Raw genomic sequence first — 24074 nt, forward strand, 5'->3', positions numbered from 1 at the left:
GCGGCAGAGGTGGGAGAAGGGTGATGTGTGGCAGGACAGCCTGTCTGGGAGCAGCGGAAATGGGAAAAGCGGGACAGACTGGAAGATGGGACCGGGGAGGGCAGACCAGGAACTGCAGGCCCAGGAGCAAGGGGAAGTGAGTCCTGGAGGGACTGGAAGTGAAACTGGTGGGCTGCACAAACTCCTGGAATTCTCCAAATCCAGACTGGGAATCTGGGAGAAGAGAAACCTAGACTTCTAGGATCGCCTATTCTGGACTCCCAGGACCCCAGGCTGCACCCAAGAGGCTGGGCAAGGAGTACTCACAGGACCTTGGCCCGGAGCCTGGGGTCTGTCCTAGAGAGAGCTGGGGGGTCTGGAGAGTGCCCTCTCCTGGGCTGGGGCCACTGTGCTGGCACCAGGGGCCTCTGTTAGCAAGACTGGAGCCTGCCCCCAAGAGTGTGGGAAGAGGCACCTTGAACTGTGAAGGCCATTCTTGTGCCCTCAGCAAATTAGCAAACCCATCACTCTTCCTCCACCTACTGCCCCAAAGAGGGGCAGGAGGGGGCCTGGCTCTTTGTTAGGGGAAATTTATTAATATCCAAAATAGGCAGCGGCCTTTTCTCCCCACCCCCAATCAAAGCCTTTGCAAACACCTGGGCTTCGCATTTGAAAGGCCTTGGGACTCTTTTATGTGGCAATGTCCTGCCAGGAGGGGGTGGGTCGCACCAGCCTGGGAAACTCTGGGCCCCTCCCAACCCTGGTCTTCTAGCCCCAGCTGCACCTGTGGGTAAGGCTGGGAAGCAGCTGGAGGGGGAAAGGGGATGGCCTCCTGCCTCGGCTGGGTAGTCTCGAGCAAGTCTTCCCCTTTGGTGGGCCTCAGTTTGCCCAGATGTACAAGGGGGGCAAAGCTGTCTTCAAGGGTTTCCTCCTCTTCACCACCCTTCCTTAGCCCACCCACCCACCATGGCCATAGCACAATGGCAGAGCAAGTGTCAGAAGCCGGGGGACCCGGGGAAGCAAACAGCTGAGCCTCGGTTCCCATCAGCCGGAGAGCCCTGGGCTGCCCACCTCATGGTTCTCAGCGGTAAGGAGAAGGGGTGAGAAGGATGAGCTCGTTGGTGTTTATTGACAACAAACGGACGGAACATGGATGGGCTGGGGAGACAGCAGGACAAAGGGCACAGAGGCCGGCCCGCTGCACGAGGATGCTCCGCCCCGCTGGGGAGCACCGTGTGGGCAGAAGCTCTACTCAGGCATTTGCACACCCCACCCTTATCTCTCGGGGGCGAGTGGGGGCCCCAGGATAGCCCCTCCTGTGCCGGGGACTGAAGATGCCAAGGCCTCTGGCCACGGGGCTGAGGAGTCGGCTGCCCTGGGCTCGCTGGCTCCACCCCCCCTGCCTGGGCCCGTGGACCCGCGTCCCGGAGCAGGGGTGGGCAGCATCAGGACCAGACAGCCACGTGTGCGGACCATCTCCAAGCCTCTTAGTTGCCTTGGTCGTCCACAGCCAAGGCCAACTTCCCAGCAGTGCCCGGAGCTGGAGGAGACAGTGAGGGCCGCCAGGGCAGGGAGAAGGGAATGCAGGGGCTTTGGGTCCTGACTAGGACCCCTCACTCCCACCTGTCCACTTGTGTCCTCTGTCCTAATCATGCCCAGGGCTCCCTACACCAGAGGGCGGGGGTCCAGTGTGGGAGGCTGCCGGCCCTTTTCTGGGGGGGAGGGGAGCGTGGGGTCCTCCTCCTTTCCCCACCCCACCCCCTCACTCAGGCCACTGCCCCCTCTTGCCTGCCCTCCACAGGCCTGCTTCCTCCGCCCTGTCCCCTCGAAGCCACCCTGCACGCTGACCCTGAAAGATATTCTATCGAAAGCACACCCAGATCATGCAAACCCCTGCCCACCCCACGTCCCTCCTCCCCCTCCCCCTCATTCGTCATTCCCACCTGGACCCTGCTGTAACCTGGGAACACTTTGGTGTCTGCCCCGGGGTTCCAGGGGAGGCACGGGGGTTACACGGGGGCCTCCATCCCCTGCCCTCCTCTTCCTCTCTCCCTCCCAACTTGCCCCATCCTCCAGGGCCTTCAGGCCCCGCCTCCTTCAGGAAACCTGGTGGGCACATGAGTCCTCAGGGGTCCTTCTCCGACCTGACTTGCTAACCCTTGATGCCTGGGGCCTCGTGGGCATTGCCATGCCCTGGGCGTCCCTGCCCAGCTCGGATTCTGGCTGTTCCAAGTGTATGGGGAGCCTCCCCTAGAAAAGAGAGGAGTCTGGGCCCTGAACGGAGATGAGAAGATGCTCCCACCTGCCACATGAGAAAGGGAGCTGGTTGGCCAGCAGGCCTGGCGTCCAGTCCCCTCCGCCATGTGACCTTGGGCAAGTCCCTCCTTCCTGGCCTCAGTTCATCCATCTGCGAAATGAGGGCTGAGCTCTGAGTGGGTTTGTGTGCACGCGCGGAGAAGGTAGACGGAGGAGAGGCAGAGGCCACAAGAAAGGACTTGCACGGGGGACCGGCATCACCCGGGGCAACCTCCCACGGCCTCGGGGCCTCTCAGAGCCCCAGAGGGCACAGCTACCCTTTGCGGCCGGGCAGGCTGTCCGCCTGCCTCCTGTCTCACATCATAGACTCCTCCTCCTCAGCGATCTCGCGGTCCACCTCGATGGCAGTGTTCTCGAAGCTGGTGATGCCCCCGTACTTGCGCATGTGCACCATCAGTGGCTTGGGTGACTGGCTCCCCACGAGCGTGGCCACGTACATGCCAGTCCGGTTCTCCTCCAGCGATGGGCCCCAGTCCATGGTCGGTCGGCTGGCCTGCTGGAGCCGCTGCAGCAGAGCAAGGAGAGCGGTGAAAACGGCCGGCGCTCGTGGTGCAGTGCTTCCTGGGGCCGGGCACCGGGCAGAGACCTCACCACAGCACCTGGATCAGTCCGCGCAAGAATCCCAGAGGGCCCAGGCGGTAGCACCTTCCCCAGGGGAGTGAGCCACACGCCTGGATGAGAGTCCTGCTCTGCTGTCACGAGCTGGGTGGCCTTTGGGCATGGGATTTAAGCTTTCCATGCTCTGTTTCCTCCTCTGTAACTGGGGGATCATGATGCCCTCACGGGCAGGCCCTGAGATGCAGCACTTAGCAGGGTGCCGGGAACAGGGCAAGGCCCAGTAAATGGTGTCTGCTGTGACCGCAATCCAGGAGCCCACTCTGGGTGCCTTCCCCTAAATGCTGAGTCCTAAGGAGCTGGGCGGTTTGGGAAAGAGCCAGGAAGCAGGAGAACTGAGACAGGACTGTCGCTGACCTTCCAAGTGTCTAACATTTGGCCTCGCTCTGACTCTGATGTCTGACCTTTCCCTCTCAAGCCCCAGTTTCCATGGGAGGAGGGAGGTGACTAAGACAATGACTAAGTCTGGACGTTCCAGGGTTCCTCCCTTTTCCAACTACATTCCCAAAAGCCTTCTGCCTGAGCTTCAGGGAGAAGAGCCCCAGACCCTTGAAGGCAGACGGACAACCAACATCAAGTGGAGCCTGCTGGGTGCAGATTCAAGGAGGATAATGTGTGCGATGCCCTTAGCCCGGGGCCTAGCATGGCTCCATACTCAAAGCATGGTGACACTTAACTGTCGTAGAGCACATCACCCCACTGCTCAGAAACTTGCCAGTGGCTTACCATCTCACTTAGAATGGAACCCAAAGTGCTCACCACAGCCTCCACGTCCTGGCCCCTGCCTGCCTCCCTGACCTCAGCTCCGACCACTCTCCCTCTGCCCTTACCTGCTCTGATCCAGTCTTGCCGACCCCCTTGCTGCCCTCAAACATGCCAGCCCCTCCTGCCTCAGGGCCTTTGCACCGACTGTCCTTCTGCCTGGAATGCTCTCCCCTTCCAAAGCTAGATAGATCACCTTGTCGATTTGGTCAGGTGTCTGTCCCCACACACACCCCCACCCCCCTGGGAGGTCTTCCCAGACACCCTGGCCAAAATACCACCTTCCATCATTCTCTATTCCTAAATTTAGGGTTTGTTTTTTGTTTTTGTTTCTGTGTTTTTTTTTTTTTTTAAGTATAGTACTTGCCACTACCTTTATGTATTTGTTTATTGTCTGTCTCCCACATTAAAATACAAGCTCCCTGAGAGCAAGGACTTAGGTCTGTTCCCAGCTGCACACTAGTGCCTAGATCAAGACTTCCTGACCTGAGAACTGTGGACGTTTCGGCCTGGAGAGTCCCTGCGTAAGGGCTGTTCTGCACACTGAGGATGGTTAGCAGATCCCTGCCCTCTCCCCACTGGATCCCGGGAGCATCCCCTGTGCACACTGTACGCTGTACGCTTACGACAATCAAAGTGCCTCCAGACATTACCAAATGGCTTCTGAGGGCAAAATCGCCCCCGTGAGAATCCCTGGTGGGGAACAAAACATTCACCATGTTCCAGCCTTACGCTAAATGTGGGCTTCTTCAATCCTTACAGAGTCCCTGGGAAAGGGGCATTATGACTTTCATCCTCTACTCCCACAGATACTATCTGGAGGTAAAGTTCAGCAAGGTCGGTCACCTTGGCCAAGCTCACACAGTGGTCATCCTGGGGTTTGAACCCAGGCAGTCTGATTCCATCCTAAACTTTTAGAATACTCTGCTTTTCTGCCCCTCACAGTTCTGAAGATGCTGACGAGCCTCTTTTCTTCTCACAGCAACCCTTAAGGGTAGGTGTCACTGTCCTCACTTTAAGGAGAGAGAAAGCAAGGTTCAGAGAGGTGTGTTAACTTGCTTAGGGTCATGCAGCTGGCAAAAGGCAGACCTAGGATTCCTCCTAGTGTGTCAGTGCTAGAAGCCCTGGTTTCTGAAGGTGGCACTCCGGACCTGGGCAAGTCCTCTGCAGTGCTGACCCCACAACAACATGGCCCCGCCACCTGGCTGTCTCCTCCTTTCCTTTGCAGACACCCTGGCTGTTACGCAAGGAGACAGGTTTCCTTTAGAGGTACAGGTGGGGCTCCCGAGGTTCAGAGAAGGCAAGGCGTTTGCTCCTAGTCACACAGCAATTGGAGACAGAGCGGTGGCTGGACTCCAGGACTAGCCTGTGGTCTGGGTGGTGCAGTCATTTCTGCAGGGGGAGGGCTCTGAGCCTCTCTCCAGGTGGAGATGTGAAGGTGGGGTGGGGGACAGCTGAGGTGCAGTGGAGCTCTATGGGAGGTGGGAGAAGTAGGGAGCTGGTGAGCAGGCTGGGGGTGGTGTATGGAGGGGCACAGGAGGCTCGATTTGTCACCAGTTCCGGTGGTGTAAATATTCCCACCAAGGTCAGTTTCAAGTTATCGATGGTTTAACAACTGGCTCACAATATCCCTGAGTATTTAACAATTAGCTCTTATGAACCAGCACTAGCTGGCTCTGTTTGGGGGTCCGTAGGCTCTTCCCAGGCCCTAGTAGCCTCCCTCAGCTCTGCTCACTATGACAGCCTCTTGCCCCCAGAGGACTCCACACCCATGGCGTCAGAAGTCCCGAGAGTGTGATGAGGCTCAGAGAGGGGCAGAACATTGTAGTGGTCACACAGCATCACAGCACACCCACTGGCCCACTCCCCTCTTCTGAGGCCTGCAGATCCCCGTGCCCAGACAGCTTGCATTCTCTGTGCTTTCTAGGTCTCTTCACAAAGCCTGGCGTGGGCAGGGCTCCCACCATCAGCCTGTTCTCAGGCCACCCGTGGGCTGCAGCAGGGAGAAGAGTGACAGTCCACCCTCTGGGGTCCCTCAGTGTTGCCTTCTGACTTTGAGTTTCATAGGGAAGCTTTGGGCTGGTGACCGGAGTCTAGGTCCTGACCTCTGCCCGACTCACACTGGGACCCTGGGCCATTCCTTTGTCCTCTCCCCAACACACGTGGACACTGGCCAACATCGGTGGTCTCTGGAGTGTGCTCCCCCTCAGAGGCCTCGCGTGGCCCTGGGGGCCACAGGGCAGGACCTGAATCCCCTTGAGACTGCCTTACCCCAAACAGGATGCATAGCTCAGGCTATTGGCTGGAAAAGCCTGCAAGGCCCTGGATAAGGTGCCGGTGCAGATGTGTTCTGTTCCAGCAGGCGGGCCCGGGGCGGGGCCACGGGTCGGGAAGACCAAGGGCAGACTTACCTCCCAGAGCGAGCCCTCCTCCCGGAGCACGGCCACCAGCATGCCGGCTGGGATCATGAGGCAGGACAGCAGGCCCATCAGGATGCCCAGCAGCTCTGCCCAGGCTGGGAATCTGTAGCTGCCGTACTCTGAGGGCTGGTACTTGACGATGCTGTATACCAGCAGGGCCTGCAGGCGGGGGCCCCAGCATCACAGTGGGCTTCGCACAGGCCCCAGGGCTTGGGGTAGCCCAGGTCTGAGCTACCCGAAGGCCTGAGGGAGCCCAGCTCAGAGCCACCCAGTGTCGGAGATAACCTTAGCTGTGCAGAACCTAAGACGGTCCATCCTCGGAGCCTTTGCAAGGCCTGAGACAGCCCAGCTCTGAAGCACCCAATTCCTGAGACAGCCTGTGCCTGAACTGCTTCAATTCCAAGGCCAAGAAAGCACAGACACAAGCAAACACACGAGCCTCAAAGCCCCCGCCCTAAGGCCCTGAGGCCTGAGAATGCCCCACTCACTTTGCCAATCAAATGCAGGGCTAGGGCCAGCCCGGCTACAACAGCTGGGGACATCAAGGGGACGGGAGTAGACCAAGATCCTGGTGCCCACCCACCCCTCAGCCCTGACAGAGGCCCACTCCGGGGCCAGGGCAGCCCTACCAGCCTGAGTGCCCAGGGCGGGGCCCTACTCTCAGCCCCGGGGCCCCAGCCAGCAGTCTTCTTTCCCACCCATTACCAGAAGCGTGGCCGGGGACAGGAACAGCCAGCAGGCCCTGAAGTACAGGCCCGGCTTGAAGCCCAGCATCATGTGGATGTCCCGGCAGAACCTCTGGATGCCTGCACGGGGGAGGGGAGGAGAATGGCCCCACCAGCAGCCCCTCCTCCACCCCAACTGCCCCGACTGGAGACCCCGGCCCTTGGGACCGGGGACCCAGTGCAGGCGGGCTCCAGAGTAGACTCCCACCCTCCCACGGTGGGGAGCCTCAACGCCGCCTCCCGTGGCCCCTCTCACCATACACCCGGGTGACGGCGAGGCACGTGGTGATCACCACCACCATTAGCCCGAAGCTGGCGCTGTAGTCGTCCAGAAGCACCAGCCAGTACATGCCCCCCTGGAACACAAGTCACAGCTCTGGGGTTCCCTCACCCCGGTCTTGCTCCCTGCTGCGACCCCTTCTCCAGGCAGGAGGTGGGCAGGAAGCAGCCAGGCCAGCGGTGACAGCAAGACGGTAACAATGGGACGGCTGTCTACCTGCCAAGCCCTTTACACACACCATCCTATCTGAGTCTCACAACAATCCTAGACGTAGATCCCCATCTTATTGGTGGGAAAACAGGCTCCGGGAGGGGAAGCCACTTGTCTTGGGGTCATTCAGCCAGAGCAGGAACCAGGCTGGAGGCCAGGTCTTTTATACTTCCAAGCCAGGACTCTGGGTCCTAGACCGAGCTGCCCTCGGGGAGAGCGCCTGGGGTGGGCCAGCTTCCTCCCGAACAGGAACAAGCTGGTAGCTCAGGGAACGATCACAGACATTGCTGCGGGCGCCTGCCCCTGCCTCACCCACCAGCTGCCCACCCACCCCGAAGCACCACTCACGTCGGTGGTGAGGACCAGGCCCATCAGGTACATGGCCACGCAGATGAGCCCCGAGAACACAGCCTTCTTGGGCCGCAGGTAATACGGGAACTCGTCTGTCACAGCTGTCACAATGGTCTCCAGGAAGGCAAACTGGGGGGGAGGGGGGGAGGAGGGTCAGAATTCTGCCCCCCTCACAGCACACGTGCACAGACACCCCCAGAGGTACACACAGACACATCACACGGATACATCACGCATAGACAGAGCACACACAGACGCACACACACACACACAGTCGCGCATCTCACACAAAGACACACATCACACATGGACACACAGACGTACCCACCTCACAGACACAAACACACACCACAGGGGGCCCGCTGGCACACACGAGGCTCACCTGGCTATCCAAGCCAAGAGTCAGGAGCATGAAGAAGAAAAGGAAGGACCAGAAGGGCGACAGAGGCAGCATGGTCATGGCCTGTGGGTAGACGACAAAGGCCAGGCCGGGGCCTGGGCCAAGGGCACAAAGAGTCAGCAGCCTGGGGCACGGGGCAGGCCCCCCACATGCACACTCAAACACACGTGGTCGCTTACATCCACCGGGCCATACTAGTTCAGCCAAGCCCAGAGACGCACGCTATCTGCACACCTCTAACACTTAACTCCTAGGACGCAGGCCGGTGCATTGTTGGTGCTCAAGAAACATAGATTGATAAAATAAATGGATTAACAATGAGTGTGTGAGAGGTGCCTCGGTGGCTCAGTCGGTTGGTCATCCGACTCTTGATTTTGGCTCAGGTCAGGATCCCAGGGTCGTGGGATCGAGTCCCACATCGAGCTCCATGCTGACGATGGAGCCTGCTTAAGGTTCTCTTCTCTCTCTCTCTCTCTCTCTCTCTCCCTCTCTCCCTCTCCCCTGCTCTCTCTCTAAAATTAAAAAAAAAAATGAGTACATGAATAAACCCAAGACCCAACATAAAACCTCACTTGCATACACTTACGTATACCATCACTGACACAAACAGTCCCACTAACACACACACTTACACGTCCACTGGCACAAGACACTGATTCGCATCCTCATTTGAACCCTCAGTTCACGTGCACACAGACCTCTTGACATAGGAAATGACTCACTTGGACAAACAAGGCAAGTTACTAAGACGTGATCAAACATAAGACACTCTCGCACAGAAATCCATTTATCTCCGGACTCAGGTTGACGCACACCCCCTTTGCACTCGGACACCCAGAGACCGGCAAAGACACACGCGTTCGTGTGCGCGCAAACCCACACACGCACTGGACAAACCCATCCGCGACCTTGCCGGTCCGCGCTGTGCTCCCTGGCCCAGCCCCAGCGGTACCCCCCCCCGCCCCACCCCCTCACCCACCAGGGCTGGCCGGCCTGCCCACCTGCTTTGGCCACTTGGTCCACAGGCACCCCCAGCTCCTGAGACATGTAGCCCAGCACGGAGAAGATGGCGAAGCCAGCCAGGATGCTGGTGATGGCGTTGCCCAGAGTGACGATGAAGGTGTCTCTGCCGGGAGAGGTCCGGGCACAGAAGTCCAGGCCAGAGTGAGCGGGCCCCGCCCTCACCCCAGGAGGCCCGCCCTGGCCAGCCACTCTCCTCCCTGCTCTGGCCTCGAGGGCTCTGAGGCTGCACTGACCTATAGATGTTCTGGTGAAACGTGTTGTAGGAGGCAAAAGTGAGGAGACCCCCGAAGCCCACACCCAGGGAGTAGAAGATCTGAAGAGCAGCTTCGATCCACACCTGTGGCAGGAAAGGGTGCAGATGGAGAGCAAAGAGAAGGGGCTGCACACCGTGGCGTCCAGAGGGCCAAGGAAAGAGGAGGAAGGAGGTGGAGTGAGAGCGAGTCGGCAGGTCCAGGGATGGTGCGGTAAGGAGCCCGGCTCACAAGTGACACGGGCCGGGAGCAAACCCTGTTCCAGCACTTACACTGCAGGACTGGGGAAAGTCCCTTTCCGGGCCTCAGTTTCCCCATCCAGGATCTAGATGATCGCTAAGCTTGGTCCAGTTCTGAAGGAAGTGGCGTCTCACGTAAATTTTCAGTAGATTCATATTGACAGTAAGCCCATTGGAACCCCTTTCCCTCCTCCCTGGAGTTGGAGGGACCCGGATTTGATTCTAGCTCCCCACTTTCTAGCTGTATGGCTTAGGCATGCCACAGCTTCTCCCTGAGCCTTGGGCCCCTCCTCTGAAATGAGGGTGGTGGTGAGGACTAATGACCACGTATGTGCAAAGTGCTAAGGCGTGGTCAGGCGGGCATCCGTTAATAAATGAGAAGTGTTAAAGCCGTCGGTACCATTGTTTCCATAATCACAAATGCCCTCCTTGGGGTGTGGAGTCAGATCTGGGTTGGAATTCCGGCTCTGCCACTCCCTAGCCCTGTGACCTTAAGCTTATCACTCTTTTGGGCCTCAGTTTCTTCATCTGTAAAATGGATGAATAATGTCTTCCCTTTTTTTACATTTCTTTTTTAAGTTTTATTTATTTTGAGAGAGAGAGAGAGCACACACGTGCTCGCACGGGTTGGTGGGGGGGCAGACAGAGATAATCCCAAGGAGGCCCCACACTGTCAGCGGGCACCATGAGTGCAGAGCCCAACACGGGGCTTGAACTCAGGAACCAGATCATGACCTGAGCCAAAATCAAGAGTCAGACGCTTAACCGACTAAGCCACCCAGGTGCCCCTTAAGGTTTATATATTTTTTTAGGACTCTACATTAAATGTGGGGCTCAAACTCATGACCCCAAGATCAAAAGTCATTCGCTCCTCTGACTGAGCCAGCCACGTGCCCCAGAATAATGTCTACTACACACAGTGTTGAGCACAGAGCCGAGCCCAGGGTCTGGTAGCAGGGGCCCATCACATGGAGGATTCCTACCCCCTTCTTTTTTTTTTTTTAACGTTTTATTTATTATTGAGAGACAGAGAGAGACGGAGCATGAGCGTGAGCATGGGAGGGGCAGAGAGAGGGGGAGACACAGAATCCGAAGCAGGCTCCAGGCTCCGAGGTGTCAGCACAGAGCCCAACGTGGGGCTCGAACTCGCAAACCGCGAGGTCATGACCTGAGCCCAAGTCAGATGTTTAACCGACTGAGCCACCCAGGCGCCCCCCCCCCGCCCCCACCTTCTTTTCCCCAGGGGCGCCCTCTTTCTATTCCCTGGCTCAGACCTGACCCCTCCCTCTATGCCCCAGCCCCGAGGGCCTCACCTTGGAAGACAACAGATGGTGGAACTGAGGGGTGAGATAGAACTGGATGCCCTTCCAGGCCCCTGGGAGGGTGACTCCTCGGACCAGCAGCATGAGCAGGATGAGGTAGGGGAACGTGGCCGTGAAATATACCACCTGAGGCACGATAAGTGGGGAGGGAAGGCAGGGGTGACCTTCCTTCCACCCTGCTCCTTTTCCACAAGTCCCCATTTTACCCAACTCGCCTCCCCAGTCTTTGGGTAGGCCAAGATGAGAAGAGCCATCATTCACGACGCTTTTCTTTCCTTCCCTGCGCCCCTCCCTCCACACATGGATCCCTCAGCAAAGTCCTGTCGCTGCTTCCCAAGGAGTCCCTGACCCACCCACTCTCTCCAGCTCTGCAGTGCCCTGGTCCGGGCTGCCTTCGCCCCCTTGCCCGGAAGCCTTGCCTTGCAGGGGTTATGAGAGTTTCCCCTCCGATGCGTCCACCCCCCGTGCCCCTAGCCCAGGAAAGCCCACCTTGCGTGGTCAGCAGCCACTGCACATTCCCAAACTCCCCTCCATCCTGTCTCCACCTGTTCCCAAAACTCCAGCCATTTTCTCAGCAAACGCCACCAGGTCTCAGGCTCGTCACCGTCCCGACTTGCACCATGATTGTTTCTCCCCTCTTTCTCATTGGTTTCTACCCTACCTTTCTAGTCTTTCTTTTGGTTCTGTTCCTCGTGGGCGACACTTCCCAGCATTTTGCACAGGGACAAGTTCTAATTTATAAATGAGTGAATAAACCACTCAGAAGGTTTCCAAGTCTTCCTAAAACAGCTTCATGGTCCTTCCCACCCTTCATAACCTCAAGTGGGCATCCGTGGCTTTGTCTGCCTCGCATCCATCTGGCCTCCTTCAGACACCAGTCACCTGACTTTCCCTAGCTGGGACTGACCCCATTCCCAGCTCCAGAGGTGGGCACCTGACCAGACCCAGCCAAGCAGAGCACCCCACCCTCCTGGCCACAGTGATCGGTTCAGGGGTGGGAACATGACCCAGCCTACACAGTGAGACCCAGTTCTAGGGTTTTTGAGAACTGGAGCAAGGGAGAACCTTTCACCAAGCAGGTAAGATACAAAGCACTCCTGAGAGACCAAGAGAACCACATTCCTGATAACATCCTTTGAACCCCTAGACCCAGCTATACCTGAAGCACACCCTCTGGATTTTCCAATCGAGTGTGACAACTGGGTTCTGGTCAGTTACCTCTGACTCATACACCCACCTTCCAAACATTCAACAAACACATGCGGACGGAACCTCTTCAAAGTGCCAAGCACTGGGTCAGGATGCAAACTTGAGTAACAGATCAGTCCTGTCCCTGGCAAGTTTCTAGCCACTGCCCACCCTTACCGCCACATCTTTCTTCCTCCCCCTTCCCAATCCCTAGCCACCCACCGCCCCCCTCCCGGCCCCTGCCCCTGAACTTTTTCCCAGTAGGAAGTCTATTCATCCTCTCAGGCTCAGTCCATGCCCTGCCTCCTCTGGGAAGTCCTCACACCTCCCAGCCCCTCAGGCCTCTAGGGCCTCCCAGAAGGCCCTACCTTGCCCGAAGACTTCACGCCCTTGAGGATACAGAGGAACACGATGACCCAGGCAAGCAGCAGGCAGAGGCAGAGGTTCCAGCGGATCTCCCCAGGACTGCCAATGCCCCGGCTGCCTTGGATGTGGAGAACGTAGCGGCTGTGGGGGATGGAGATTTGAGAGTCCTCTGGTCACCCTGCCACACGCCACACACGCGGGGCAAAGCCGCGGCCAGCAAGATTCCTATCACTGTTATCACCAGCATCACGATTGCCTGCCAGCATTTACTCAGCATGATTATCCAACAGGCTGGATGGCACAATCGTACCTTCTTTCCCTTAATCCTCACAGTGACCCTCAGAAATATATGACCAGACCCACGTCAAAGGCAGAGCATCAGAAGCCAAATATATTGGGTAAGGTTGCACAGCTGGTCACTGAAGAGCTGGGATTAGAACCGGGGTCCACCTAACACCAGCACCGGCACTCGGCCTTCCAGGTGCACGCCGAGCCCCTGGGGGACGCCGGCCCATCCTCGCCCCCTCCCTGCTGCCGGCGCCTAGGGGCCCGCGGCGGCCTGACCTCCAGTACTCCTCGCTGGGGCTGACGGTGCTGGTGAGGTTGAGGGGCAGGGCTCCATTGCCATCCTTGGAGCCTCTGTGCTCAAGGCAGAGGTCTGTGTTCCACCAGTTGCCACAGTGTTCCCAGGGCAGGTTGCTGGTGAGGGAGGCGAAGAGGTAGAAGAGGACGTAGGCGATGATCATGTTGTAGTAGATGGCCACCAGGCCTACGATGAGCAGCATGGCCGCGCCGGCACCTGGGGGTGGGGGAGTGGGGGCTGCCCTCAGGTCGAGGCCTCCTGCAGGCCAGGCTGTGTGGCCTCCGGAAGCCATCCCCTCTCTGAGCTTCATCCCCCTGTCTGCCTAGAGGTTGGGGGAAGGGGGGCAGCCTCCCTGCCTCCCCCAGGCCCAGACCCCTCCCGGGACGATGAGGCCTCACCTTTGAAGAGGGGGCTGATTTTCCAGACGGCCAGGGGTCCCAGGCTGGAGAACTGGCCCAGAGAGAGCTCGAGGAAGAAGAGGGGGATGCCACAGATGGCCAGCATGAGGAAGTAGGGCACGAGGAAGGCACCTGCGAGGAGGAAGGAGGTTGGGGAAGGTCTCGGGTGGGTCAGCTCCCCTAAAGCCCAGCTCCGGCCCCGCCCCTGCCCTGATGGCAGACACCTGCGACCCCACGGAGCACTTCTCATGCAGACTGGGACTGTCCTTTTATACCAGCTCACTGAGAGCCAAGGGGGCTGGTGGGGATCTCCCCACCTCTGCAGCCCCAGGGCCCAGAGGAGGGCTAGGTCTCGAGCAAACACTGAGTGAGTGAACGAATAAAGGAGTGAATTCCCTGCCGGAGAAAAGTGCAAACGCCTCAGTATGGAAATGAATGAACACCCTGCAGAATCTGGCCCCGATCTGCCACGCCCCCTTAGATGCTTGTGGCTGCCACGGGCCATCCCGTGTGCCCAGTATCCCTCCCCATTTGCTTCTCATACCAGTAGCTGTCTCCTTTAGAGAACTGCCCACCACTATAGGGCTCTGGGAGGACTGTCACTCACAACAGCCACGCCACCCCACCCCCTCAGATGTATTTATCCCAAGCCAAGCCAGTTCAAGACCTTCCCTGCGGTCCTATATGGATTCACTCAGAGACAACAGTTCTGAGGATAAAGTCATTCCAGAGTTGTCTGTGCGCCCCCCCCCACCCAGCCCAACCTCAAGGAGGGAGCCTGTCCCAGCAGAAAATGAGGTGAGCACCCAGAGAGAAACAGAATCGGGAACCAGGGAAAGGGAGAGCCAGCAGAACTGGGGCCATTATTGAGTTCCTAGAGCATCAGAGGCCAGCTACAGTCCCACACTTCCTGGTCACAGCAATTCATCTTTTCCTTGCCTCATCTACTCCTATTTGGATTTCTGTCGCTCTGCCAATAGGTGTTTCTTCAATGAGTTTGGCAGAAATGGGAAGGAGGCTTCGAGGGCGGGAGGGAGCACGCTGGCTCTCGAGAAGGCAGAATGGAAGGTGGAATGTTGGGTTGGCCACCAGATGACCTTGGACAAGGAACCTGGCCTCTCCAAGCCTTGGCCGTCAGATCAGGACAATGGTGCCGCCCAGGAGGGTTGTCGTCAGGGTTAAGTGAGAACACCAAGCCCGGGGCCTGGCAGATGGTGAGTGTTTAACCCCAGCTACTGTTAATGAGACATCGAACAGTCACTTGATGGCGAAGCAGGGACGGCGGAGGATTTGTTGAAGATGGGGGAGACTTCACGTATGCAGTCTGAATGGAAAGAACCAGGACAGGAGGGCGGATCGAAGATTTGAGAGTGAGAATGACTGATGGAGTGAGGTCCTGGCGGGGGTGGGGGAGAAGGGGGGGATGGGAGAACTTTGAAAGCACAGTGATCGCTGAGAGGCAGATAGAGGCTGCTCTCAAGAAGTGGAGGAAGCCTCTCTGCCCATCTCTTGGGGTCCGGGAAGGGCCAAGGCCTTGGGGGAGAGCCGAGTAGGTATTCGCACTGGGCATGAGGGAGACAGAGGAGGGGATGAGTGATGAAAAAAGACAAGGCAGAGGGAGCTCGCTTCTCCCAGCCCCGTTCAAAGCCCCAGTTCAAAGAATTGAACTGCTTTCAATTCTGCTCAAGGTCGCAGGGGAGATGGTGGCCAAGGCCACTTAAAACCTCACTCCACCCCCAGCCGTGGCCTACTAGCCTAGATGCCCCTCAGGCAGGCCCCCGGGCCCCTACCTCCTCCGTTGGTGTAGGCTCGGTAGGGGAAGCGCCAGACATTCCCCAGGCCCACGCAGTAGCCGATGCAGGACAGCAGGAAGTCCAGTTTGCCTGTCCAGTTCCCCCGGTCCGCCGCAAAGTCCACATCCAGGTCCACGTCCCCCTGGTCACTGGGGGTCATCAGTAGGTCTGGGGTAATGGGCTGCCAGTAGGAGAGACCAAAGGGGTGAGGGAGAAAGGTGAGGCCAGGGTAGCACTGTGATGCCTCCGCCCCCCTAAACAAAAATAAGAATATAAAATCAAACAGGGCTAAATGCAAAGATACTCTCCTGCTTGGGAAAATCAACCGCTCTTGCCTGGGCTCACGTGGTCCTACGCAGGAGCGTCTCTGGGTTGCAGGGAACTACAAACGCATGAGGCCAGCAGGATGGCTCAAGCACTAAGAGAGCTACCTGGGTCTCAGTTTGGTTAGCACAGAGGTCAGATGAAGGGATGGTCCTATGTTGATGACGATGCGACGACGATCTTAATGACAGTTACCGTGGACTGAGCTCTTACTACGCGCTCCGCGCACTCAACGTTTCACCTGATTTCATTCTCAAAATAACGCTACGAGCTGAGTAAGTACTGGTCTAAGCGCTGCTTCACTCATGAGGAACATCGAGGCTCACGGAGGTGTCATGATTTTATGCGACTGGCTGGTGGAGAGCTGGGTCTCGGGCCCAGAGCTTCCTGACACTGGAGCCCGTGTCTTCAACTGCTGGTGCTGGCCTTTTTAAAAAAAATTGTTTTAAAAATGTTTACTAGGGGCGCCTGGGTGGCGCAGTCGGTTAAGCGTCCGACTTCAGCCAGGTCACGATCTCGCGGCCCGTGAGTTCGAGCCCCGCGTCAGGCTCTGGGCTGATGGCTCAGAGCCTGGAGCCTGTTTCCGATTCTGTGTCTCCCTCTCTCTCTGCCCCACCCCCATTCATGCTCTGTCTCTCTCTGTCCCAAAAATAAATAAACGTTGAAAAAAAAAAATGTTTACTTATTTTTGAGAGAGAACTAAATTTCTTAAAAAAAATGTTTATTTATTTTTGAGAGAGAAAGAGAGTCAGAGTGCAAGCGGGAGAGGCAGACAGAATCCAAAGCAGGCTCCAGGCTCCGAGCTGTCAGCCCAGAGCCCCATGCGGAGCTCGAACCCACAAATGGTGAGATCATGAGCTGAGCTGAAGTCGGACGCTTAATCGACGGAGCCACCCAGGTGCCCGTGGTGCTGGCCTTTTGTTACTCTATCCTGGGCACCGTATTTTAAGAAAGACATAGGTTGGAGCATGTCCACTGGGCAGGTGGCCAGACAGGACGGTGTTCAGGAGAAGTAGTCACGGGAGGACAGGGGAGAAGTAGGGGCCCTTAGCATAGAAAGAAGAGGCCTTGGAGGGAACACGGGTTCCCCTGAGGGAGGAATTGAATTCATTCTCTAGTGGCTCAGGGAGGCCTATGGAGTGCTGTGAATCTTAGTTCACGAGCAGAAAGAGGCTACTGAGTTCTGGTCTATCTCAGAAAGTCACAATCTTCCTGTCATTACAGGAGAGATACGTGCACAGAGGGGAACGGAAACCAGCGGTCCCTAAGGTCCCTTCCTGCAATTTAAGGAGGGTGGGGAAGTGCACTGGGCATTCTCCCTTCAGACTGGGGCTGGGAAATGGAGGTCCTCCTCCAGCCGCTTCGAATGCTGGCCCTGGGGGTGAGTTAGCCTGTAGGGGAGCCCAAAGATATCAGGATAACTATCTACAATTCAGAGAGCAGTCCCCAAAGTGTCTCCTGGAATGGGTCAGAAGAAAGGGACAGCCACACCCTTCCTGCTTGCCTCTGAAATTCAGACCCTTGGCAGAGAAGAATGCAGCTGCAAAGAAGGCCGATTATCAAATCTCATGGTTTTGAGAGAGGAGAAAGGACGCCCTGTTTCCTGCTCAGCAGTGGTTATAGGAAAACAGTGATATCTCTGGACTGGGAGTCAGGAGACTACAATTCTAGTCCCAGGTCGGTGCCACTTCACAGTGTGACTTTAGGAAAGAGTTTTCTGAGCCTTGTTTCCCCATTTAGACACAGAAGGCATCGAATAAATCAGTGTTTCCAAAAACACATCCCTTTGGATGTTCACAGGTGCTCAGCGGCAAAAAGGATTCTTGAGGCAAAGGAGTTTCGGGAGGGATCGTCTGGGTGGCTCAGTTGCTTAAGCATCGGACCCTTGATTTCGGGTCAGGTCATGATCTCATGGTTTGTGAGTCTGAGCCCCGAGGTGGGCTCTACGCTGACATGGCTGACAACATAGAGCCTGCTTCGGATTCTCTCTCTGCCCTCCGCCCGCTCCCACTCCCCCCACTCCCCAGGCCTGTGTGCACACACTCTCTCTCAAAATAAATAAGTAAACTTAAAAAAAAAAGAAGAAGAAGAAGTTTGGGAAACACTGGGTTAACACAAAGCAAAAGTTTTCTTTACTGTAGGACTTGTCAGATCCTTTAATGGACCAATACCCACTGCAATTCTCCAAATAAGGACTAGAACAGACAGTATGCTGCAATTCTATTTAAGAAAAGGGTTTTAAGAAGCTAGCATGCTGAGCTTTATGCAGAGAAGTGTAGGTCTATCTGTTAGTCTTCTGGTTCTAATGGTCTGTGAGGGAGGCTTCACCAGAGGCACTTACAGTGGTTGAAGACCAGATCAGATCCTAGCACAGGGACTCAGTAATCAGTTATTGATGAGATACTTCCACCCCCCCCCCCCCCAATTCCCCTTCCCGGCACCAGCCAAGTAGGTGTCTACACACAAACTGGGTGGTGACAGAGGAGGCTTTGCAGGGATAAAGACGGGGAAGGGAGAGTGCAGGTGTCACAGGACTGGAGGTGTCTGGCTGGCTGCGGTGACAGGGTCGGGGCAATGGGTTCAGGTGGCAGAACGGGGGTAACAGTACTGAGGTGACTCTTAGTGACAGTGGCGACCATAGTAATGATCCTGCCTGAGGCTGGCTGTTGGCCAGAGGGCCAGCGGCAGCAAGGACAGCCTGGCATAATTATGGGTGATGGTGATAATGAGGAAGAGTGTGAAAAAGCCCTTTCCAGTAATTGGGCTTGCGGTGATCTCAGACATGCTGGGCTGAGGGTAGCAGTGGCCCCCAGACTGATCTGAAACTCACCCCTGCCCTCTGATGCCCCTTTCCACAAGGTCCCTCCCCAGCTGGGTGGGTACTAGCTCTCTGGAATCACTCCCTGCCAGGCGAGCTCCAGGAGGTATGGAGGAGCAGCTAGTTAACATTGGCCCCTGAAATGGGGTAGTGTGACAGGCCAGTCACCCTGTGACCACCCCCCCAACCCTGTTCAGGCCAGCTGGCAGGAGGGCCCAGTAATGAGGTTCCTCTGATCTCTCCTGAGAAGCTGCTGCCCTTTCTCTGCTCACAGAGCAGTCCCGGCTCTCTGTTTCCATGGTGACAAGAGTTCCAAGAGCAGGATGCTGCCAGCTCTTCTGTCCCCCACCTCCTCCGATCAGAGGGAAGCCTGCTCCTGCTCCAGGGACAGGGGATTGGGTCCTCCAAAGATGAGCCAATCTCAAGACCACCTGGAGCCCCCAACCCCACCATGGATGAATCCCAGGAGGCTGGCAACAAAGAGGATGGGACTGGCTGGGAGACAAGCGACCAAATCAATGGGGCAGGGTTGGAAGCTTAATGAGTCGCTTCACACTTCCGCCTGTGTGTGAAGCTCCCACCCCCGGTCCCCCCCCCCCCCCCGCCGCCTATCCGGAGTCACGCAGAAACAGAATCGTGGGTTTGCCAGACCTGCACCCCCTCTTTTAAGAACCAACAGATGTAGGTCACTAGCAGCAGCAGGGGCCGGAAGAGGTTAGCCTGCCCCCAGCCAAGTCTCTCACACCTTCTTCAGGATGCGAGAGACAATAGAAATGTGGAGTCCAACTTCATCATTGTGCAGATGAAGACACTGAGTTTCAGGGAGGGAAACAGACGAGCCCAAGGTCAAACAGCAAGTTAAGGGCAGACTAAGACCTGAACCCACCCTCCCTGACTTTCAGCCCAGTGCTCGTCTCTGAACACCGCTGTTCCTTTGCTGATACCTGGCATTCCTCACTCCCTGCCCCATTCACCTTGAGACCCAAGGAGGGGACACAGAGGCCAGGCGGCCCCACCCCTGCCCTGTTAGTCCTAGGCTACTCAGCCCATCTTTAGGAAAGCAGCTAGCTGCATCTCCCACGTCTGTTTTTGCCTTGTCTATAAAGTGGGGCTAGAGAGACGTAGCCCCCAGAATTTTGGAGGATTACATGAGATAAGGCTTCACAGACTATGGCTATTTACATACTGTGTGGTCTGGTGGCAGTGGAGAGGGGAGGAAAGGAAAGGAGAGAGAGTAGGAGAATGGAAAAGAACGGAGGGCAGGGCCCAAGAAGACCCAAGACACACACCGATGGCCCCAGATGCAGGGGCAGAGAGCGTGAATTGGCAGGGGAGGGGGGCGGACAATAACACCAGCCCCTTTGAGTTCTCTCATATCTACACCTACCGGCCCTGTGGGGTCACCACATCCCCCACTCCCCCACCCCCCCACTCTTAAGCCCAAAGCCAGAAAACTTGACCCAACAACACAGGCTCCTCGGGCCGGGAGGTCTGACCCCACAGGAGGAGGTGGGAAGAGGCTGAGGTCCTGGCCCAGGGCTCCAAGAACACAGATTTGCCCACCTCTCTCATGCCAGCCTCCACCCCACCCCCGTATCCCTTGGGTCTCCCATTTCCTCCCTCCCTGCCTTCGCCTCCTGCCAGCCCTGCAGTGGGGCAGCCTGGGGTCTTAGCAGGGAAGCTAAAGCCGGTGGGGAGGAAGCAGGTGGTGGGTCCCCGCAGGGCAAAAGCGCGGGTAGGAAAGATAGCGTCCCCCTGCTGGCTCTCCGCCGCTGCTTCAGTGTAGAGCGCACCCACCCGATGAGGACCAGGGCGGCTCCCCGCCCCCCACCCCTGTAATTAGTCCAGCTCAAGGCTGGCCCTCGGCTATTCTTACATCCCCAACCCCAATCAGCCCCCGGAGGAAACAGGTGGGGGGCTGGAGAGGGGCGGGCGCCTGGCCCCAGCCGCCCTACCCCACGCCTCCTGGGGTTTCAGACACCTGTTCGAAGGACCCGGCCCAACGAACCTCGGTCCCCTCACGCACATCCCGACCCCCCGATGGGGAAGGCCGTGTTGCCAACCCTCCTCCCAACCGCATCCCCCCCACCCCCCTGCCCCAGCAGACCGCGACCCCGCCCCTCCTTGCCATCTAGCTCAGCCCGGACTCCCCCAGAACCTCGCAATGGTCCAGGCGCCCTCCCCGACCCTCCCGGGGCCTGGACAGGGGGGCGGGCCTCTCTCTGCACTCCGCCTTCAGGTGTGCCCCCGCCCCCGTGTGCGCCCCCTCGTCCTCGTGCCCTACCTTGCGATGGTGAGCTCCCTGGAGCTTCTTCATCTTGGAGGGCGGGTTACCGGGGCTTCCCGGCTTGCCTTCCCCTGAGAGCAGAGAGCGAGCGAGGGAGCCAGAGATCGCGCAGCCGGCCGGCCGCCGCGACTTTGCCCCGGCGGCTCCCGCGCACCGGCTGGGGGGGCGCGGGCTCGGGCGCAGGCGCTGCCGTCTGTCGGCTGCGGGCGTGGGGCGTGGGGCGCGCGCGCCGGGCGCCACGAACGCCCTGCCTCTCCCTGCGCAGCGCCCCGGGCTGGGGAGGGGAGCACGGCTGCGCCCGCGTAGCCACCCAGACAGACGGCTGACGGACGGACAGCCGGGGGGATGCGCGCGCCCCCGCACGCAGAGCTGCGGATTGGAGGGGCCCGAGCGCGGGAGGAGGAGGGGGGGTCCGAGACGGAAACCCTCGGAGGTCCGGAGGCCTCGGGCCACCGTCTCCTGCGTGACCTTGGGCAGGTAACCTGCCCTCTCTGGGCCTTCCTTTCCCCAGTTGGGCAGTGAGAGGCAGGCCACGTGCACGGACACTAACAGCCGGGCTCTAGGTTCCAGCGATCCAGGCAGCGCCTCCTCTTTGCTGTGTGACCTTGCCCACATTCCTTAAGCGTGCTGTGCTGTGCTGCCTCTTCATCTGGAGAATGGGGTTAAGAATCTGCCCTCCCTTACAATGATGCGGGGAACCCAGGGAGATTGTGCATAGAAAACAGGTAGCACCGGGCCTGGCACATAGCAGGGGCTCAGCTGGCGTTTATCGACTGACTAGAGGTTGCCCGCTTCTGCCAAGAAAAGGACACAGCAGCCATTATTAATCAGATATTTTTCAGTCGCCCACGGTATTTATTGTGCCAGATCCTGGGCTAGGTCCTATTGTCTCAACACAGGGACCCGGAGAGACAGATGGTGCTATCCGTATTTTACAGATGAAGAAACTGAAGCAGAGAGGTTGAGTCAAGGTCACAGAGCTAGTGAGTGACCCCAGTGACGGAGTCAGGCCTCATGGACCTTCTGGGCTGGTGGAGGTCTTGAACATGTCTCCTTAACCTGGGAGAGGTTTGGGCCAGAAGAGACAGGGCAAGCGTCGCCGTGTTGTTGTCATGGCTTGTGACTTAGATCGTGAGCACCTGGGTTTCTCCCACCAGCAGTATGACCTCAGGACTGTTAGAATTTCACATCTCTAAGATGAGCCATCAGCCACCCCGTGCCCGACTGACCTCTCGGAGCAGCGTGAGGGTCCGTGTGAGCCTGTGACTAGGATAGGAAATTATTAGCTAGAGCATTCATGTTCTTTCATCTATGGGCCTGAACTGGTATAAGCTAGTGGACCCAGCATATGCATTGCAAATCATGCCCCTTTCATTCAAAGGTGTCCCAGTTCAGACACTAAATCATAGGGTTGCCCTACCATCAGCCAACATGCGGAGGTCTTTGGGGAGAGTGAGGATAAGGGTCTGCTGCGTCTCATACCCCCGGAGTCTGGAAGGGGCAAGAAGGGTTTACACTGAAGTGTGCTTCGGGAAAGGGGCTGGCGGGTTCTGGGCACACCTGCTCACCCAGAGGCCCCTTTCTTTAAGTCCGGCCTCAAGGGCAGGCCAAGGGCTCTCCAGATACAGGAGGAAGGAGCCCTTTGGGCCTGAATGTGAAGGGAAGGAACATTTATTGAACCCTACTGTGTTCGTTTGATGAAGGCTTATATCCAATATCTAATTTGTAATTCTGTCCAACAGCTTGGGAAGACAGGTTTGTGTGTCCCCATTTTGTACCTGAGGAACCTGTCTCAGAGGAGTGAAGTCATATGCCCAAGGCCACACAGAGCACTGAATCTCTGGGCTTTGGAGAGAAGCCAAGAGGGCAAAAGCCAGCAGCTCCTGAATCCAGGAAGGGCCAGGCGGGACCCACTCCCCCCTCCCCCAGGGACTGTCACCTCTTCTCTTACAGGACAGGCTCCGGCTTTGCTGAACAACCCCCTCCCATTGGTACGTGGGTTTCATCAGATCCTACGGAAGGTCCGGAGAACCACAGGAAGAGGGAATAGAGGGGAGGCATTGGCTTCTTTGGGAAGCCTCACCACAGCCCTTGTTGGAAAAGTCTGGTCTTCATCAAACAAACAAACAAAATCCCAACATCTTCTAGAAGATATTGTCCACATAAGTCAGTCTGCCCACTGAACCCTCAGTCACCCTCAGAACACCAAGCGTGTTTGACGTCCCCTGCAGCCGCTGTCCCCTCTCCCCTCTCCCAGAGGAAGTTTGGTTACTACTTGGCAGAAAGACAGCACTTAGGAATCCCAACCAGTAAATAATCTCTCTTTCCTTCTTCCCGCCTCTCTCTCTCTCTCTCTCTCTCATTTCTCCTGGTCTCACATCAAACCAGAAGTCTAATGGAGATGTGTGCTGATTTAAGGAAAGTGTTAGATGAAAATGTACTTCCTTTTATTATATACGGAGATATTTTTAAATGCATATAAATAAACATTTTTAATTTGCTGAAACGTTCAGACTGTATCACTGTAGAGCATGTGTTTTGTTACACCAGCGAGTGGCGACTGTAAAAAATGAGGAATCAGGCTGCTGGTCCATCTGGTATGATTCAGAGAAAGTGGCTCTGGTGCGGCCGTGCTGGGACAGGATTGCCCTCCAAAGCCGCCCTCTCCTAGGCTTGCTGTGCTCCCAGGTTCTGCATCCCATTGGCGGGGCACCTCATCCACCAGGAGCCAGGCTGGTTTCCTCGGACAGATCCCCATCACAATCCTTTACACGTGCGTGTGCACACACATACCCTGGGGGGCGGAAGACCCTTTCTATTCCTAGAGCTGGGCTGATCCTCCCCTAGAGTGGAGCTGTGGCCCTCTCTGCTCTGCCCACACTGATCTCTTGGCAGTCGATAGGATAGCTCTACAGACTGAGGTTCTCAGCGGGGCATTGGGGGTCTGCAGATGAAATTGCATGCAAAACGTAGTGCTCATGGGCACGCTTCTGATTTGCTGGAGGCCATGACCAGGCCATGGGCCTTTGACGGCCAGGCCAAGCCATATCTGATGTTTGTCTGGAGCCCCAGTCTCCAGCCACTGTTGCCTGCCCCCCAGGGGGAACGGGGACATAAAATTGCTATATACAAAACAGAAGTAACAGCAGCTCCTCACGAGAGGAAAGCTAGAATACCTCTTAGCACTGGGCTGGCTTCTGGGTCCGACAGGATAGGAGGGGCCCCTTTCTTGAGCCACAACACCCAGGCTCTGGGGGGACCCTCTGCTTGAAAGTCCCTTTAGATAAAGGTTTCCTCTTTTCTGGAGGTCGACAGGTGATCAACCTCACTTGTGGGCCCTACCTAGCCCCCTGACCTTCCACGTGGGCCCCACCTGCAGCTCACCCAGCCTGCCAGGCCCGGCCACCGCCCTCCCGCCAGACAG

General features: G+C 57.3%; 1 protein-coding gene across 1 annotated transcript; it reads right to left on the minus strand.

Moving 5' to 3' along the window:
• Positions 1 to 1089: 1089 nt before the first annotated feature.
• Positions 1090 to 20830, minus strand: SLC6A7 (solute carrier family 6 member 7). The gene is made up of 14 exons (XM_043598036.1): positions 20648 to 20830; positions 15219 to 15402; positions 13429 to 13560; positions 13012 to 13246; positions 12450 to 12588; positions 10885 to 11019; positions 9315 to 9418; positions 9060 to 9184; positions 8041 to 8153; positions 7656 to 7787; positions 7074 to 7173; positions 6798 to 6898; positions 6084 to 6251; positions 1090 to 2800 (listed from the first exon to the last, which is right to left on the minus strand). Exons 1-14 carry the CDS (start codon positions 20678 to 20680, stop codon positions 2591 to 2593), a joined length of 1911 nt encoding a protein of 636 aa, XP_043453971.1. The 5' UTR covers positions 20681 to 20830; the 3' UTR covers positions 1090 to 2590.
• Between the last annotated feature and the right edge of the window lie 3244 nt (positions 20831 to 24074).

Source organism: Prionailurus bengalensis, chromosome A1 (assembly GCF_016509475.1).
Source record: "Prionailurus bengalensis isolate Pbe53 chromosome A1, Fcat_Pben_1.1_paternal_pri, whole genome shotgun sequence".
Taxonomy (NCBI): domain Eukaryota; kingdom Metazoa; phylum Chordata; class Mammalia; order Carnivora; family Felidae; genus Prionailurus; species Prionailurus bengalensis.